The 16,034-nt window shown below is 59.2% G+C and overlaps 1 protein-coding gene across 5 annotated transcripts in view; it reads left to right on the top strand.

Moving 5' to 3' along the window:
- Positions 1–16,034, top strand: part of DLG5 (discs large MAGUK scaffold protein 5) — a 105,776-nt gene that overhangs the window by 46,735 nt on the left and 43,007 nt on the right. For 4 of the 5 annotated variants that reach the window (XM_051823772.2, XM_070057898.1, XM_070057900.1 and 1 more), the window contains exons 3-5: positions 7,971–8,133; positions 9,877–10,020; positions 10,633–10,816. In XM_051823772.2, the coding sequence (XP_051679732.2) occupies positions 7,971–8,133; positions 9,877–10,020; positions 10,633–10,816 (491 nt within the window). The remainder of the gene's footprint in view (positions 1–7,970; positions 8,134–9,876; positions 10,021–10,632; positions 10,817–16,034) is intronic. The other variant, XM_051823773.2, reaches the window with a different exon arrangement.

Genomic DNA, 16,034 nt, shown 5'->3' with positions numbered 1-16,034 from the left:
CGTGCTGTTGGAGGTCCGTGGTCTGAGCTCAGGTGGTTCCATAGCGTGGCGTGTGGTGGGGGCCGGCGCTGGAGGGGCTTGTGCAGCAGGACGGTCACATGGTGGGCCCTGGAGCAGAGAGGGCACCGGAGGCAGGCTGCAGAGAACTGCCCCCAAACCCCCCCACTCCCAGATGCCATAAATGGAGCGTCCCCCTGGCCCCCGCAATCCATCCACGTGAATCTGTTAACCCTTAGCATAAAACCCCGGGTTTGAATGTGTGCATGAGTTCAGGGGAGCTAAGTTCCGTTCAGTCCAAGCACTACATATTCCAAGTAATATTTCACTTCCACGTCACCTCATTAGGTCCCCAGCATCTGTTGGGGACCACACAGTTCGCCCCATGGCTCTCGTGCTGTCTGGGGTTCAGGGAGGACCCTTTGTGGGGAACCAGGGCTCCTGACAGCCTCACATCACATCCTTGTTGTGCGTTACCCAGTCTCGGTCAGCGCTGGGCAGAGGGAGGGCCCGACGTGCTCCCGAGAGACTGGGTAGCCCTGTCGTGTGAGTGCACCCAACATGCACGCTCAGCCACCTCTCGGTGCCCGTCTCAGAGTGCACCCTGCTGCCCAGCGGGACGTGCCCATGCTTTGTCCTGCCTGCTCTGGGGGCCACGAGGCATGTCCCCTGGGTGATGGGGTTTTCGGGGCTGGTCCTTTGGGGAGCACGTGGGGTGGGGCAGTCAGGGCAGTAGGAGGGGCCCCGGGGGGCTTTCATGAGTCCCAGTCGTACCCCTCTTACTTGTCTCATGCCTCTCCCTTCTCGTGGTCTGAGCTCTACTAAGTCGTGGACGTTGACAGTGCAAGGCACGGGTGCCTTCTGAACAGGGCCTCCAGGGAGCAGGCTCAGGTTATCAGTTAAGCAGCTGGGGGCCTACACCAGACTGCCTGCTGGCTACCTCTGGCTCCTGACCGCAGCTTCCTGCTGGTGTAGACCGCGAGGCAGCGTGATGGCTCCAGTGACCGTGTTCCTGGATGACCAGTGCTTGGCTCCTGGCTCTGGCCCCGGCTCTTGTAGGCATTTGGGGAATAAACCAGCAAATGGGGGTGCTCTCTGTCTGTCTTTGCCTCTCAAATGAACACTTTTTTTTTTTTTTAAAGGAGGCTCCCAGGAGAGATGCTTAACTCCCAGCGGTGCTGTGAGTGGTAGCATTTCAGGCCTGAGTAGGGACTTTGTGTGCAGCTGGAGGTCCGTATCCCCTGGAGAAGCATCAGGGAACGACCGCCAGTTGGCTGCGGGTGCACTGGCAGCTGGCTCGGCCCCTGCATCCCCAGGTGCTCCCTGGGAGTCGCAGACAGGTGGAGAACAAGGGCCCTGACCTGCTTCCTGGAGGGCTGAGCCTGCGCCGGCTGTGCCCGCATCGTTGATGCCGAAAGCCCTGCCCCCTCTCTGGTCAGGCCCCCTTAAGTCCGTGGGAAGCCAGCGTGCCTTTTCCTGCTCTGCTGCTCCCTCGTGGCCGACACTGTGCCTTGAACCCCCTCGTGCTGCCTCACCCCGTAGGGAGACATGTGACCCCGCACAGCAGGTGGCACTTCGGGCAGCCTGGGCGTGTCAGGATGTGGGCCAGCCCTCCTGTGCATCTGCCTTCCCCTGGACTCCGGGTGGCGTGTCCAGCAGCAAGTCCAGCCATCCCATTCAGACCTGATGGTGCTCAGTGCTGGGATGTCCGAGACAGGCTAAGGTCGAATGGACAAAGCAAAATGGAAGTTTCTGGTGTCTTAAGTCATACCAGCCACATTGCAAATGCTCCCAAGTCGCCTGTGGCTCAGCAGCGCCCCTGTGGGACGTCACAGTGAGGACCCTTTCCATCGTCAGGGGTGCTCCCTCTCTGTGTGAGCCACGGAGCCGTGCCCCGTGTGCCTGCACGGTCCTCCTGCATTGACCACAGCTAGGTTGCCTGACTGTGCCCCAGCCCAGGACCCACACAGCCGGGGCCCTGGCCCAGCAGCACTTGGGCACTTTTTTAAGATGCAGGTTCTGGACCTTCACCTCGTGCCTGCTGTATCAGGAACTGAGCGAGGGTCCAGTGTCCATGTGACGGCCTCACCTGATCCCTGGCAAGGCAGCTGGAACATCTGGGGGGCTGGGAGCAGTACCCCAGGGTGGGGACCCAGTGCGAGAACCAGAGCCCTCCATAAGCACACCCCTGCCCTGGCAGTTGGTCGGGCACTGCCTGTTTTGTCTGGTCTTTTTGAATCTGAGGACAAGGAGAACGAGGCCCTTAGCATCTTGACCTTCCCACGTGTATCTCCCTAAGAAGAAACCATGAGGCCTGTGTTGTGGTGGCACAGCAGAGGTTAAACTGCCACTGGCGTTGCCAGCATTGTGTATCGGTTCACCGATTCGAGTCCCTGCTGCTCCGCTTCTGATCCGGCTCCCTGCTGATGCACCTGGGGAAGCTGCGGAAGATGGGCCAAGTGCTTGAGTCCTTGCCACTCACACGGGAGACTTGGATGGAGTTCTGGACTTAAGGCCATCTGGGGAGTGAACCAGCGGATGGAAGACCTCTCTCTGTCTCTCTCAGTCTCTCTGTCAAATAAATAAAATGAATCTTTGAAAAAGAAAAGCCAATATGGAACAGAATGGCAGGTTATATTCAGGAATCAGGAAGCAGAGCCTGGGGTGTGTGTGTTTTCTGATGGCCAGGGCCTGGGGGGCTCAGGTGAGGTGCATGGGCCATCAGATGTGTCTGTCCTGTTCCCCATCTCCAGTGACGTGGGGACCTGTCCTCTTCTTAGATCCCCGTGCTGCCCGGCAAATCGAGAGGTAAGCTCTTCTTCGGATAGAAAGCAATAGCTCAGGGTGGGGAGCAGTTGGTTCTGATAGAGAAATCAGAGAAAACTTTCTGGAGGAGGTGGCACGTGAGCTGGGCTTTCTGGGACTGGTGCTCCTGGATCGGAGCTGCCGGGAAGCCCTCGGCCACTGCTGCTTGTCTCTGTGCAGACGTGAGTCAAGGATTCGAGGGCAGTGTTCTACCTGGCTGGGGTGCTGGGCCTCGCCCCTTTCACTTCGAGTCCCTGATGCCGTGGGTCCTCCCTGCATCCTGGCCCGCAGCGGCTGCTGGACAGCCGGCACCACAAGCCAGAGAAAAGCCGCTCTGGCCAGCAGGTGCAGCGTCCCTGGGTCCAGACTAGCGCTGAGCAGGCGTCCAGCAGGCGTCAGACTCACCCGGAGGGCTCAGGACACTCAGTGCTGGGAGTCGCCCTCGGGGACGTCGTCGTTCAGGAGGTCTGGGTGGGACCTGACGGTGCGCATTCCTGATGTGTTGCCAGGTTCCGGGTGGAGACTGGGTCTTCCCTGGCTGGCTCCGGTGGCCCTGGACTGTGGCTGAGGCTGGCTCGATGCCTCTGAGGCTGGTGTCCTGCCACTGATTTGCCTCCCCTGCCACTCCCCCCAGCCAGGGCCTGGAGGTGGCCGAGAAGGTCACCTGGGCGTCTCCATGCCACCAGGCCACTTTTGGCCACTGCTGGCCTTCTCCTTGGTTTCAGGCAGCACAGGCCCCCTGGGCTCTGAGGCGAAGTTGTGCCTGGTCCAGCTGACAATAAGATGGAGGCCGCAGCCTCTGGGGTCAGCGGGAGCCTGAGGGGGAGGGAGTTCAGGACAGAGGGCTCAGGGGCCCTCAGCTGTAGGCGAGCTTGGGTGCGGTGGGCAAGGGGCTCTGCTCCCGCTGCCTGCTGGCACCCCCCTCGTGCCCAGGCCCAGCTGGTGCTGCTCGCTGTCCACCATCCAGGCCTGTGCGGCCCTCCAGGTTGTCTCCCAGCAGCGCACAGCGAATGCCCTCCCTCCTGAGTCCTGGCCTGCACGCCGGAGGGAAAGGGGAGGCCTTTCTCTTCTCTCGGTGGGTTCTGAACGTGGAGCAGGAAGTAGTCAGGTCTGGGGAGTGGGCAGCTGTGCATCTGGACGTGAAAGATGTCACAGCAGAGGGTGAGGCCTTTGGGGTCCCGCTGACTGCCCGCTCCGTGGTCGTCTCCACTTCGCTTGTTTTCACACCACAGGGGTGGCGGGGTGACAGTCCTTCCCCCTGTCACAGCACCCCAGGGATGCGGCTTGGGTTCAGGCTACTGCCTGCAAAGGGTTTTTTTTTTTTTAATTTAAAGAACATATTAAGCCGGCGCCACGGCTCACTAGGCTAATCCTCTGCCTTGTGGCACCGGCACCCCGGGTTCTAGTCCCGGTTGGGGCGCCGGATTCTGTCCCAGTTGCCCCTCTTCCAGGCCAGCTCTCTGCTGTGGCCAGGGAGTGCAGTGGAGGATGGCCCAAGTGCTTGGACCCTGCACCCCATGGGAGACCAGGAGAAGCACCTGGCTCCTGCCTTCGGATGGGCGTGGTACGCCGGCCGCAGCACACCGGCCGCGGCGGCCATTGGAGGGTGAACCAACGGCAAAGGAAAACCTTTCTCTCTGTCTCTCTCTCTCACTGTCCACTCTGCCTGTCAAAAAAAAAAAAAAAAAAAGAACATATTAAAAGTTGTGTCCGTTGGGGTGTGAATTCCATCAGCAGTTACGGTGTAGAGCAGCGCCCTCCGCGGGAAGGTCAACAGCCTTTCCCTCCGCCCCGGGCCTGGCACGGTCGCAGCTCTTTCCTCCTCTCGTGGGGTTGCCTTCTGCAGAACGGCTTGTGTCACTCAGCTGAGATGTTGGGCGTAGGGGCCGAGTTGCACCCCCTCTGCCGCCGTGCGGGTGTGACGCACTGGACCCTTCACCAGCCACTGCGAAGAAGAGCTGCACACTGCTCTTTACGGGGAGTGTACACTTGCTTGTCTCGTGGGTAAAATCAAACCCCGGGAGTGGGGCTGCCAGGGGCACGGTTCGGCTGGGTAGGAGGCTGCCGCCCTGTTGGCTGACGCGGCTGCTTCACTTTGTGTCCTGGCTGGCAGCGTCTGAGGACCCCGTTTTATGAGCCCAGCCACATCCTTGCCAGCCTTTGGTGGTGGTGTGCTGGGTGTGTGCGGCCGTCAGGGCCCTGGCAGGGGTCCTTGCAGACCTGCAGGTGTGTTTTATAGAAGAGGAATTAGATTTGCCCCCATGGCCCACGGAGGGCGCATCCAGAGGCAGGTTCTACTGCCGTGCGGCCGTGGGCTCCCCTCCGTGCAGGCGCTGAAGCTGTTCTGGTGGCACCCGGCTGGACAGCGGGACTGCCCGTCCTCGGGATGCCTCTCAGTCCTGAGCCGTCTCCGTGGTCAGATGGGTGAGACGGGGCTTCAGCAGCACCTGCTGCTGTTGGGAACTTCCTGGCACAGCACAACTTGGGGTCTGGCTCGAGGCGCCTCGGCCCTTCACCTCCCTGGTGTTTTCTAGGCCTGAGAGCCCGGCCCCGGGTGGGCTCTCAGGCCCAGGTGGCCCCGTGCTTCTGTGCTTCCTGTGTGGGGAGGGGAGAGGATGCCGCTCGTGGTGGGAGGTGGTGTCGCCTCGTGGTTGAGGCCTTGCCTAGGACTCACAGCTGGGGGTTCTCCAGCCCTGTGCTCTTCCTGGATGTCCCTTTCTGGGGGTGACGCTGGCACACACCTGGCAGGACCCATGGGGACGAGGGGCGTGAGGATGGGTGTGTCTAGCACAGAACGCAGCACGTGGGCTGTGCTCAGTACACATCGGTGTTCGGTTCCTTGCTGTCGTCGGCATCATCGTGTGCATGGCCAGCTGCCCCCAAGTCCTGGACACCGAGACAGGACGTGCATTAGGACAGTCTGCTCTGATGGCCCCTGCTTCTGTCTCCTCAGCTTCTCCAGAGCCAGGGGTGCATCTTGATGTTGCCTCATTTGCAAAATGGGGGTGGGAACTCCTTACTTCCCCGAAGGCACCTGCTTTCCAGTCCTGAGCCTGGGCCTTTGATGTTTCTCTGATTATGGCCCAGAGCAGCTGTTGTCCAAGTGCAGCCTGTCTCTCTGAGGTCCTCTCAGGGCCGTGAGCTCCGAACCGTTCCCACAGTGGTGCCGGGACATCACCGCCTTCTCCACGCTGGTCCTTGCCATTTGCAGAGGCTGTATCCGGCGTATGGCGGCGTTGTTGGGTGACGCTGCAGCCAGCTTAGGGAGGCGGGCATTAAATGGTGATGCAAAACGCAGACACTGCGACTCTTCTCACTGCATTTGTGTGTTTGCTAATGGGGAAGGAAAGTTAGTTTCTATAAAAAAAACTTAAGACTATGCAGTGGATTTTGTTGTTTTTAAATAAATAAATACTTTAAAATCCTGTTAGTTTTTTCTGTTATGTTTTTAAAGGTTTGTTTATTTGAAAGGTGGAGTTAGAGAGAGAGAGAGAGAGAGATCAATCTTCCATTTGCTGGTTCACACTTCCCTGATCGCAGCAATGGCTGGGGCTGAGCCAGGTGGAAGCCAGGAGTTGGGAGCTTCATCTGGGTCTCCTATGTGGCTGGCAGGGGCTCAAGCACTTGGGCCATCTTCCACTGCCTTTTGCCAAGAGCATTAGTGGGAACTGGATTGGAAGTGGAGCAGCCAAGACATGAACTGGTGCCCATATGCTATGCCAGAGTCGCAGGCGATGGCTTTACCTGCAGTGCCACAACACTGGCCCCCTCTCTGTTGGTTTTACTTTTTAAAAAGAGTTACTTATTTACTTGAAAGGCAGAGTTAGAGAGAGAGAAATCTTCATCTGCTGGTTCACTCCCCAAATGGCCACAACGACCAGAGCAGGGCTGAAAAGCCAGGAGCCAGGAGCTTCCTCCGAGTCTCCCATGTGATTGCAGGAGCCCAAGGATGCAGGACCATCCTCTGCTGCTTTCCCAGGCACATTAGCGGGGAGCCAGACTGGAAGTGGAGCACAGGAGCTTGAATCAGTGCCCATATGGGATGCTGGCTTTAACTGCTATGCCACAGCGCCGGTCCTCTGCTTTTAATTTTTAATCCGGTAGATGCTATTATATAGCTACAGCGCATTTAAACCAAAGTTCGTTGGAGTCCTCAGTCCTTTTAGGAGCATACAGAAGTCAGCTTGAGAACTTCTTTTTTTTTTTTTGACAGGCAGAGTGGACAGTGAGAGAGAGAGAGACAGAGAGAAAGGTCTTCCTTTGCCGTTGGTTCACCCTCCAATGGCCGCCGCGGCCGGTGGGCTGAGGCCGGCGCACCGCGCTGATCCGATGGCAGGAGCCAGGTGCTTCTCCTGGTCTCCCATGTGGTTTCTCAGCCACAATGCTAAATGCCCACCCCTCGGTAAAGTTTCATTTCCTGATCTTCACACTGAAGACAGCAGCAGTATCTGAACGGGATAACATGGAATGCATTTCAGAGACGGCCACGCGGGCCAGGCACGCAGTCAGTGCTGCTGACAGCTGTGGTTTGGGAGGTGGTGGGTGCTCCCCACCCTGGCTTCCCTGGGCTCTGCTGTTGTCCTGGCTCATCATGGCTTTCTTGGTTGATTACCTAACCTGCTGGGCCTCAGTTTCTCACCTGTGAAGTAGGGATGATACTATCAGCACCCACCTATGGGGTTGTTGTGGAGACTAAATTACTACCTGGGACAGCCGTGTCAGCTGCGGTTGCGTAGGTGGGTTGTGGGTCGTGGCCGTGAACACTGAGCCCCCTTTCCTGGATGCTCATTGGTCTCTTCAGCCTGCGCTGTCTCGGGGTGATTGGTCCTCCATAGAAAATTTCCCCCTGCACCTGCCTGGTGGGCGGGTAGTGGGCGTGTCCAGGGGAGGCCCCACATGTCAAGAGTCAGGGAGGATCCCCCGCTGCCTCTGGGCTTGTGATGGAACTGGACAGAAATGACTTCGTGTAGTGGAGGAGGAGGAGGGAGAGGAAGCTGCCCAGCCTGCTCAGAGCCCACCAAGCCGAGACAGCGTCTCGCTGGGAAAGGGGATGCGGGTGGGACCGCCTCATGGGGTTGTCAGGAGCGGCGAGCTGCAGCCAGGAGGCGAGAGCACAGGGCGGTGGTCAGGGCCTGGGTGCAAGTTCACGCTGCTGCCGCCTCTCACAGGCACCACCGGGAAGGCGCCGTCCCCGCCACCCCTGCTCGCTGACCGGCAGGTGAACGAGAAGGTGGAGAACCTGTCCATTCAGCTGCGCCTGATGACCCGGGAGAGGAACGAGCTGCGCAAGCGCCTGGCCTTCGCCACTCACGGGACGACCTTCGACAAAAGGTAAGTGACGTGCCTGCTGGCTGTCCCGCCTGGGCCGGGGCCCGGGCTGCTGTCCTGATGCCACTCTTAGCTCTCAGGGGCCCGGGCTGGGCTGCAAGGCTGGGCTGTCCCCTATCTCGAAAGTTCTCCCCCAGAGGCAGTATCTGCAGGCTGGGATGCAGGGATGGGGCCCCCAAGCTGGTTCTGTGTCCTCCAATCAAACTCAGAGCCTGTGGCCTGAATCCCACCCCCGGGGATGCGGTGGGGGAGGGGGGCCATCCCTGGTGTGCTTTGGCAAGGCTCCTGATAGTACTGTACTTCTGTGAGCTGTGGTCTCGTGTGTGTCCACTGCAGAGAAGCCTCTGGCCAGTCTCCCAGGCTTTGTCCTTGCCTTGCAGATAACTGTGGAGGGGGGCGGTGATCTGGGCAGCAGCTGGAGGGGCCTGGCCCTGCTCTGGTGCCCTCACTGATGGCTGGGATGGCCTCAGGCTTGTCACTGCCCTTCTGTGGGCCCCCGCCTTGTGACTGGGAGACTGTCTTCCTCCTCCTTTGTTCCCTGTCTGCTGCATGCCGTGGCCAAGTCTGTGTGCAGGTGCACCTCCTGCGTGTGTGTGTGTGTATGTGTGTGCATGTCAGTGGCTGTTCCTTGCCACATGTGTAGATTGAGGAAGGACACCTTGCACCTTGCATCTTGGTGGTTTTGAAGAAAATCTGTGCTTCCTCCGTGGGGCTCTAGAGGTAGATACAAGGGAAGGGTGACCCATGGGCTGGGGCAGAGAGAGGGTCGTTCCCTGTCTGTGTGATCCCAAAGGGCTTCCTGGAGAGACAGAGCGTCAAGCGTGCGTGCCTCTGGAATGCCTGGGGTCTCTGCCTGGTCTTTGAGGTCATCCTCGTGGGGTATGCCCCTCAGTCAGATGGGCAGGGGGAGCAAAGACACGGGTGCTGGCCCAGGAGTTGGTACACCACAGCCCTCCACGGACCAAGCATGGCCTGCTGTCTGTTTACCCATAAAGCTTGGTTACAACACAGCCCTGCTCATGGGTCAGTACTGTCTGGCTGCTCTCGTGCCACCAGGGCCCAGGTGAGTGCCTGCAGTGGGGCTGCAGTTTCCCATGTGGCCCTCCTCCTGCTGGCCCTGGCACCCACCCCAGTCCCCCGCGGAGCTGGTGCCTCCCTCCTGAGCACCTGATTCAGGGGCTCTCGGGCTGGGCCTGAGAAAGGACTTGGCTGGTGAGCTCCTGGGTGCTGCCAGTGCCGCAGGTCTAGGACCCCCCACTCTGAGGACCACAGCTCAATGCCAGCGTCCTCAACCTGGGCTGCTTGCTGCAACCCCCTGGGGAATTTAAGACAAGTCCTGATGTCTGGGTGCGTCCCCAGGGGATGCTGCCGTAACTGGCCTGGGCATTGGTGCTTTAGTGTGTGCCCAGGATGCAGAGTCAGTGTGCCAAGGCGGGGAGAAACTCCACGCAGGTTTGTGGGGAGGCCCAGGCCTCTTACACGGACTTCTGACCAGAATGACCCCTTTTCAGTCCCATAGACCCACACAGGGAGCTCGGGCCACCCGGGCTCCCTCCCTCCTGGGGGCTCTGAGTTTGCTGGCCGGGTGAGGCCAGGGTACCCGAGTTTAGCAGGCAGCCAGGTGGTCACGGCGTGGCAGAGACCAGTTCTGGGGAACTCCTGGACTGGGGTGCTGCAGAAGATGGCTCCTGGTCAGGGGGAGTTGCGGGGCCTGAGTTCATGGGGGCTGTGTGTTCTCTGGGCCAGGCCGTCCTATAGGCTGAACCCCGACTACGAGAGGCTCAAGATCCAGTGTGTGCGGGCCATGTCGGACCTGCAGAGCCTGCAGAACCAGCACACCAACGCCTTGAAGAGGTGCGAGGAGGTGGCCAAGGAGACTGACTTCTACCAGTGAGTGCCGCCCGCCGGCCAGGGGATCCCTACCCGTGCCATGGCTGCCTTTGTCCCTCGTGTCTGGGCTGGGCTTGAGCCAGGGCCGCTGGTTCTAGTCCCGCCTTGGTCCCATGGCAAGCCGTCTTTCTTCCACAAGAGGATTTGTGCCCTTGGGCCTCAGTTTCCCTAACTGTAAACTGAGGCTACCAGCCAGTCCTGGTCGTCGTCCCGCCAGCTTCAGAAGCCGCGGAGACGGGAAGTGGAGCAGTGGAGGCGGGAGGCAGGTGCAGGGCTGGGCTTTGGAGCCTGCAGCCTGCTGGGGGGGGGGGCAGGCGGATGGGTCAAGCTCCCTTTTGGTCTCCTGGCGCCCCCCCCCACGGTGTTTGCATGCCCACCTGCATGTGTTTGAGGGTACAGAGTGGGACTTGGCTCCTTTCTTTGAAGACCCGTGTGCCCTGTTTTGCTGTCAGGTGTTTAAAAGGCAGCTTAGGTCTTTGAGCATTCGGCCGTTGGTGGGTCTCTGCTCGCTCTGAGTTGCCGGGTGGGGGGTGGGGGAAGTGTTGAGGCTGCCTGGCATTCACACTGCGTGTGTGTGTGTGTGTGTGCGTGTGCGCGCGTGGCGGTGCTCAGCACACTGCACAGCCGGCTCCTGAGTGACCAGACGCAGCTGAAGGACGACGTGGACATGCTGCGGCGGGAGAACGGGCAGCTGCTACGGGAACGGAACCTGCTGCGCCAGTCCTGGGAGGACATGAAGCGGCTGCACGAGGAGGACCAGAAGGAGATCGGCGACCTCCGCGCCCAGCAGCAGCAGGTAGGCCGGCGCTGGGGCTGCCCGCCTCCCCGCCCGTCACTTAGCGAGAGCGTTCCCAGGAGGTTGGCCTCGCGTGAGACGCCGGGACCACCGGGACGCCTGTGAACAGACAGCACCTGCTCCCCTGGGAGCTGCCGTCCAGTGAGGACGACACGTGTGCACCAGAGTGACGCACATCGCAGCTCCATGTGAGCTCTGCGGGGGCTGCCCTGTGGGGTGTGACCGAGCGGCTTGACTTGGTCTGGGTTTGGGGGTCTGTGTATTTCCTGTGTTTGAATCGTGTGCGATGACCGCCGGAAAGAAGCGTGGACAGTTGCTGGGGTTCTGGGCGTGGCAGTGGGGAGGGTGGCCCGTTGCTGCCGCCGCTCTCTGCCTCCAAGTTAGTTTCTTTGCTCGGTTCAGCTCTTGGCTCATGTCGACAGGGTGTCACGATGAGTGGCAGGCTGGCCAAACGCTGGCTGGCTTGAGTGAGGTGAGCGGGCTGTCCGGGCTGTCCCGGGATCTGAGGGGTCTGAGGGGTCTGGCGGCTGAAGTCTGGGTGTTTGGGGTCAGGAGAGACCTGCCTCCCAGACAGCCTACACCCACCTGTTAATTAGCATGACTGTCTTTGTTGCTTTCTTTGCATTTGAAAAACTCTTAAATGGGGAACTGTTACAAATGTATTAGAAAGTTGCTAAGTGGGAGATGAGGAGTCCGGCCTCCTCCCCACCGGAGTGCATTGCCGCCCTGGCTGTGCGGTGTGAGCACATTCTTACCAGCAAGGAGGCTCTCTCGGAGGCCAGAGGGCTGCCCTCAGCCCGGGCAGTTGACGTTGGCGCGTGGGCACCATCTAGTGCTCAGGCCCTGTCTGCAGGAAGCGCCTCTACCTCTGGCTGTCCCGTGTCTTCTGTTACCTTCATGGGAGCGTTCGGGGTCTTTGCTGACTGCTTTGAAGGCTGCAGGCCAGCGGTCCCGTACGTCGTCCACCACCTTGGCGGGAGCGTCCCATATTCCACCCCATGCCTCCTGTGGACTGGGGCGTGGTTTGATTTGCTTGTTGCTGGTCCCGTGACTAAGGTGGCGTCTCTGGGTAGCCGTCCTCTCTCTCCATGGACTTGTAGCTCCCCGTTGTATTCAGCAGGTTGTGACCACATGCAGCTGACCGCTCCGTCTGCTTGACCCATCCTTCCCGTTCTTTGAGTACCTCTTGTTCTCTGGCACAAGATGATGTCCTGCACGGCCCTGCCACCAGAAATCGGCCATTCCTCTGAGGCACCCTTGCTCCTTCTCGTGGAGCCTAGGGCTGGTTTGTCTAAGATTTATTTATTTGAGAGGCAGAGTTGCAGACAGAGAGGGAGAGACACAGAGAGAGGTCTTCCATCCGCTGGATCACTCCCCAAATGGCTGCCATGTATGGAACTGGGCCAATCTGAAGCCAGGAGCCAGGGTTTCTTCCAGGTCTCCCACACAGGTGCAGGGGCCCAAGCACTTGGGCCATCTTCTACTGCTTTCCCAGGCCATAGCATAGAGCGGGATCGGAAGAGGAGCAGCTGGGTTTCGAACTGGCACCCGTATGGGATGCTGGCACCGAACACAGAGGCTTAACCCACTACGCCACAGCACTGGTCCCTCTGGGGCCACATCTTAAGAAACAAGACCGGGGGCCGGCACTGTGGCGCAGTGGGTTAAAGCCCTGGCCTGAGGCGCCAGCATCCCATATGGACACCGGTTCTAGTCCCGGCTGTTCCTCTTCTGATTTAGCTCTCTGCTTTGGCCTGGGAAAGCCGTGGAGGATGGCCCCGGTCCTTGGGCCCCTGCACTGCGTGGAAGACCCAGAAGAAGCTCCTGGCTCCTGACTTCAGATCGGCTCAGCTCCGGCTGTTGTGGCTACTGGGGAGTGAACCAGCGGATGGAAGACTCTCTCTCTCTCTGTGCCCCTCTGTAACTCTGTCTTTCAAATAAATAAAATAAATCTTTAAAAAAAATAGAAACAAGACCCGAATGCTGGGTGTTCCTGTAGTTCTTGGGGCATCACTGCTCCCAGGCCCCTGCAGTGCACAGAAACAAGGAATATCTCAGTGCGCACACACACACACACACACACAAACCAATATTTTTAATAAAAGCTTTATTAGTTTTATTTGAAAGGCAGAGAGAGACAGAGCTCCCACTGGCTGGCTCATTGCCCTGCCTACAACAGCTGGGGCTGGGCCAGGCTGAAGCCGGGAGCTCAGAACTCAACCTGGGTTCCCTGCCGTGGGTAGCAGGGACGAGGTTACCTGAGCCATCAGTCCTGTCTCCTAGTGGGCACAGTAGGAGGAAAGTGGAGTCAGGGGCAGGGCTGGGACTGACACCCCGCAGTCCCCGTGGGGATGGACGGCCCTGGGGCGTCCGGGCTGCTGCACCAGATGCCACCCTGGCCTGGCCCTCAGGCACTTTCAGGACCCCAGGTGCATTGCAGTGTCTCCCTTTTCGTTTTTGTAGCTGCTTTTCCACAGGGAAACCTGGTCCTTTTATTCTTAATCTGTTTGCTCACTTGGTCCACGCCCCCTGTAGGACGTCCTTCTGGTCCTCCCTGCAGTCCCCTCCCCTCTGCAGGCCCTGCCCACCCCCCCACCCCGGTGAGCCCTTGCCTGGCTCTGCCTCTCCTGACGGCTTTAAGGGTAAGTTGTTCACAATGAGGAAGCCTTCTCATTGTTGGATTATTTTTTAATTGCAAAATTAATATATATCTTGTAAGAAATAACAAAATGGTCTCACAATACAGAAATTTGTAAAATGGACATCAGCCTCCCTGTAGAGAGGTGAGCGGCAGGGAACAGTCGAGTGCGTGCCCGAGCCCCTTGCAGCACAGAGTGGGATCATACAACACCTTTGGTTGCTAACATTGGTTTTTTGTTTTGTTTTGTTTTGTTTTTTTTTGCTTAACATATAATGTGCATCTTTCTGTTTTTGTACAAACTCTGCTTCATCGTTTTCAGCCGCCGTGGGTATTAAGTTACATAGGTTTAGCCCGGCCTCTGTTGACTGACCCCGGGTACTTTCAGTCTTTTCCCATTAGAAACCGTGTTCTGTTGGAAAGCTTGCTGCCTTCGTGTGATTTCTTTCTCTGACAGTCACTCACGGTAGGCCTGGGGACCTCGAGATGCATGTGTTTTTGAGCTATCGGAAATCTTTCTTTGTTTTTTTTAAGGACTTATTTAAAAGGCAGAGTGGTCAGAGAGAGATAGAGCCAGAGAGAGAGATAGTTTATCTGCTGGTTCACTCCCCAAATGGCCCCAACAACCAGGGCTTAGCTTGGCCAGGCCAGGCCAGGCTAAAGCCAGGAGCCTGGAACTCCATCCAGGTCTCCCCTGAGGGTGCGGGGGTCCAAGCACTTGGGCCGTCTTCCACTGCTTTCCCGCGTCTTCCACTGCTGGATCGGAAGTGGAGCAGCGAAGACTGCAGCTGATGTTCCCGTATGGGCCGCCCGTGTCCCAGGCTGTGGCCTAACCCACTGCGTCACGGTGCCGACCCCTCTGACTGGGGGCGTTGGTTTGCTTCAGGCACAGGGCTGGGATTTTACCCATAGGCCTTGCCCCAGTCTTGGTGCTGGGAGAAGTTGCCGGAAGGGAGGGGAGTGCGGGCTGGCTGCAGCACCCGGGAGGCGCACCCCCCACCTCGCTGTCCCCTGCCTTTAACAGCCCCAGAGCGGGGGCAGGGGACAGGGCGCCCTCGCAGCTTCGCGTTGAGGGTGACCCGAGACAGACGCCAGGCGGAAGAGCCATCCCAGCTCTGCTGAGCGCCGATTCCTCCTGCCTGTTGGCGGTGATCCCTGGAGCGAATGGATCTTAAGGCTGTAGGCTTTCGAGCTCTCTAGTGGGAACCGCTTTGGAGGAATGCGTGTGTGAGGCAAGCGAGGAGGAGCTGCTCTGGTGGCTCAGGGAGCCCGGGGGTTGCCTGTGGGGCAGGACCACCCCAGCCAGCCAAGAGCTTGCACCCCTCGTCTGCGCTGGGCGGGGCCGCTCCCTGTGTCCGCCTGCACCTGTCACCTTGCTCCAGGTGGCTGAGTTAACCTTTGCCTCGGGCTTCACTTTGAAGCTGGCTCTGCTTTGAGAGGTTGGTAGTTGTAGGTGTGTCTGTGGCCCGGTCTTAGTCCGTGGGAGGTCCCACAGCCCCTCGTGGTTGCTGTGGAGGCTGAGAGGTCATCTGGGTGGGAGTCACTCGGTGAACTGCTGTGGGTGCCGCCCAGTCCCGTCAGGCCTGCGTCGTCAGGGGCGCGGGGACACTGGGCCCCTCGTCCACTGCCAGGAGGGATAGAAAACGGCATGGCCGCTGTGAAAACTGCCCCGGAGTTGTGCAGGACGTTACACCAGTTGCCAGGTGACCTGGCCCCTCCAGTCACAGACGCCCACCCAGGCGCGTCGGAAATGCGCGTCCTCACAGAGAGCGGAGGCGCGACATGTGCAGCCTGAACATCCATGGCCCCGTGCGTTCTCGCTCAGCCGGAAGGGAGTGAAGACTGGGCGTGCGCCACCGTGCGGGTAACTCCCAGAGTCCCCCTCTTGTGACTCGTGACCTCGAGTGACCACGGTGACAGCAGTGTGTGGGTGTCTCGGGCTCAGGGATGGGAGGATGGCCACCGTGAAGCTGATGGGGTGACAGGAATGTCCTGGAATTAGACGGCAGTGGTGGCTGCACCGGCGTGTGGACTCAGACCCTTGCGAGTCCCCCAGAACGCCGCACCGAAAGGGGTGAGTGGTGTGCTGTGTAAATAACATGGAGGCATGGGGCCGGCTCCGTGGCTCACTTGGCTGGTCCTCCACCTATGGCACCGGTATCCCATATGGGCCCCGGGTTCTGGTCCTAGTTGTTCCTCTTCCAGTCCAGCTCTCTGCTGTGGCCTGGGAGTGCAGTGGAGGATGGCCCAAGTGCTTGGGCCCTGCACCCTCATGGGAGACCAGGAGGAGGCACCTGGCTCCTGGCTTCGGATCGGCGCAGCGCAATAGCCGTAGTGGCCATTTGGGCGGTGAACCAGCGGAGGGAAGACCTTTCTCTCTGTCTCTCCCTCTCACTGTCTGTAACTCTGTCAAATAAATAAAATAAAATAAATCTTAAAAAAAAAAAAATAACATGGAGGCAAAGAGACTGTAGCCTCCGCCCCGCGCTCCTGAGCCGAGGCTTCTGTGCCCCCACTCTCCTACGTCTCGGGGTCTTGCCACCCCCACTTCCCCATACAAACGCCCTGGGGAGTCCCTTT

Source organism: Oryctolagus cuniculus, chromosome 15 (assembly GCF_964237555.1).
Source record: "Oryctolagus cuniculus chromosome 15, mOryCun1.1, whole genome shotgun sequence".
Classification (NCBI taxonomy): domain Eukaryota; kingdom Metazoa; phylum Chordata; class Mammalia; order Lagomorpha; family Leporidae; genus Oryctolagus; species Oryctolagus cuniculus.
Note: the sequence above shows the minus strand (reverse complement) of the source record. Positions and strands in the feature narration are given on the sequence as shown.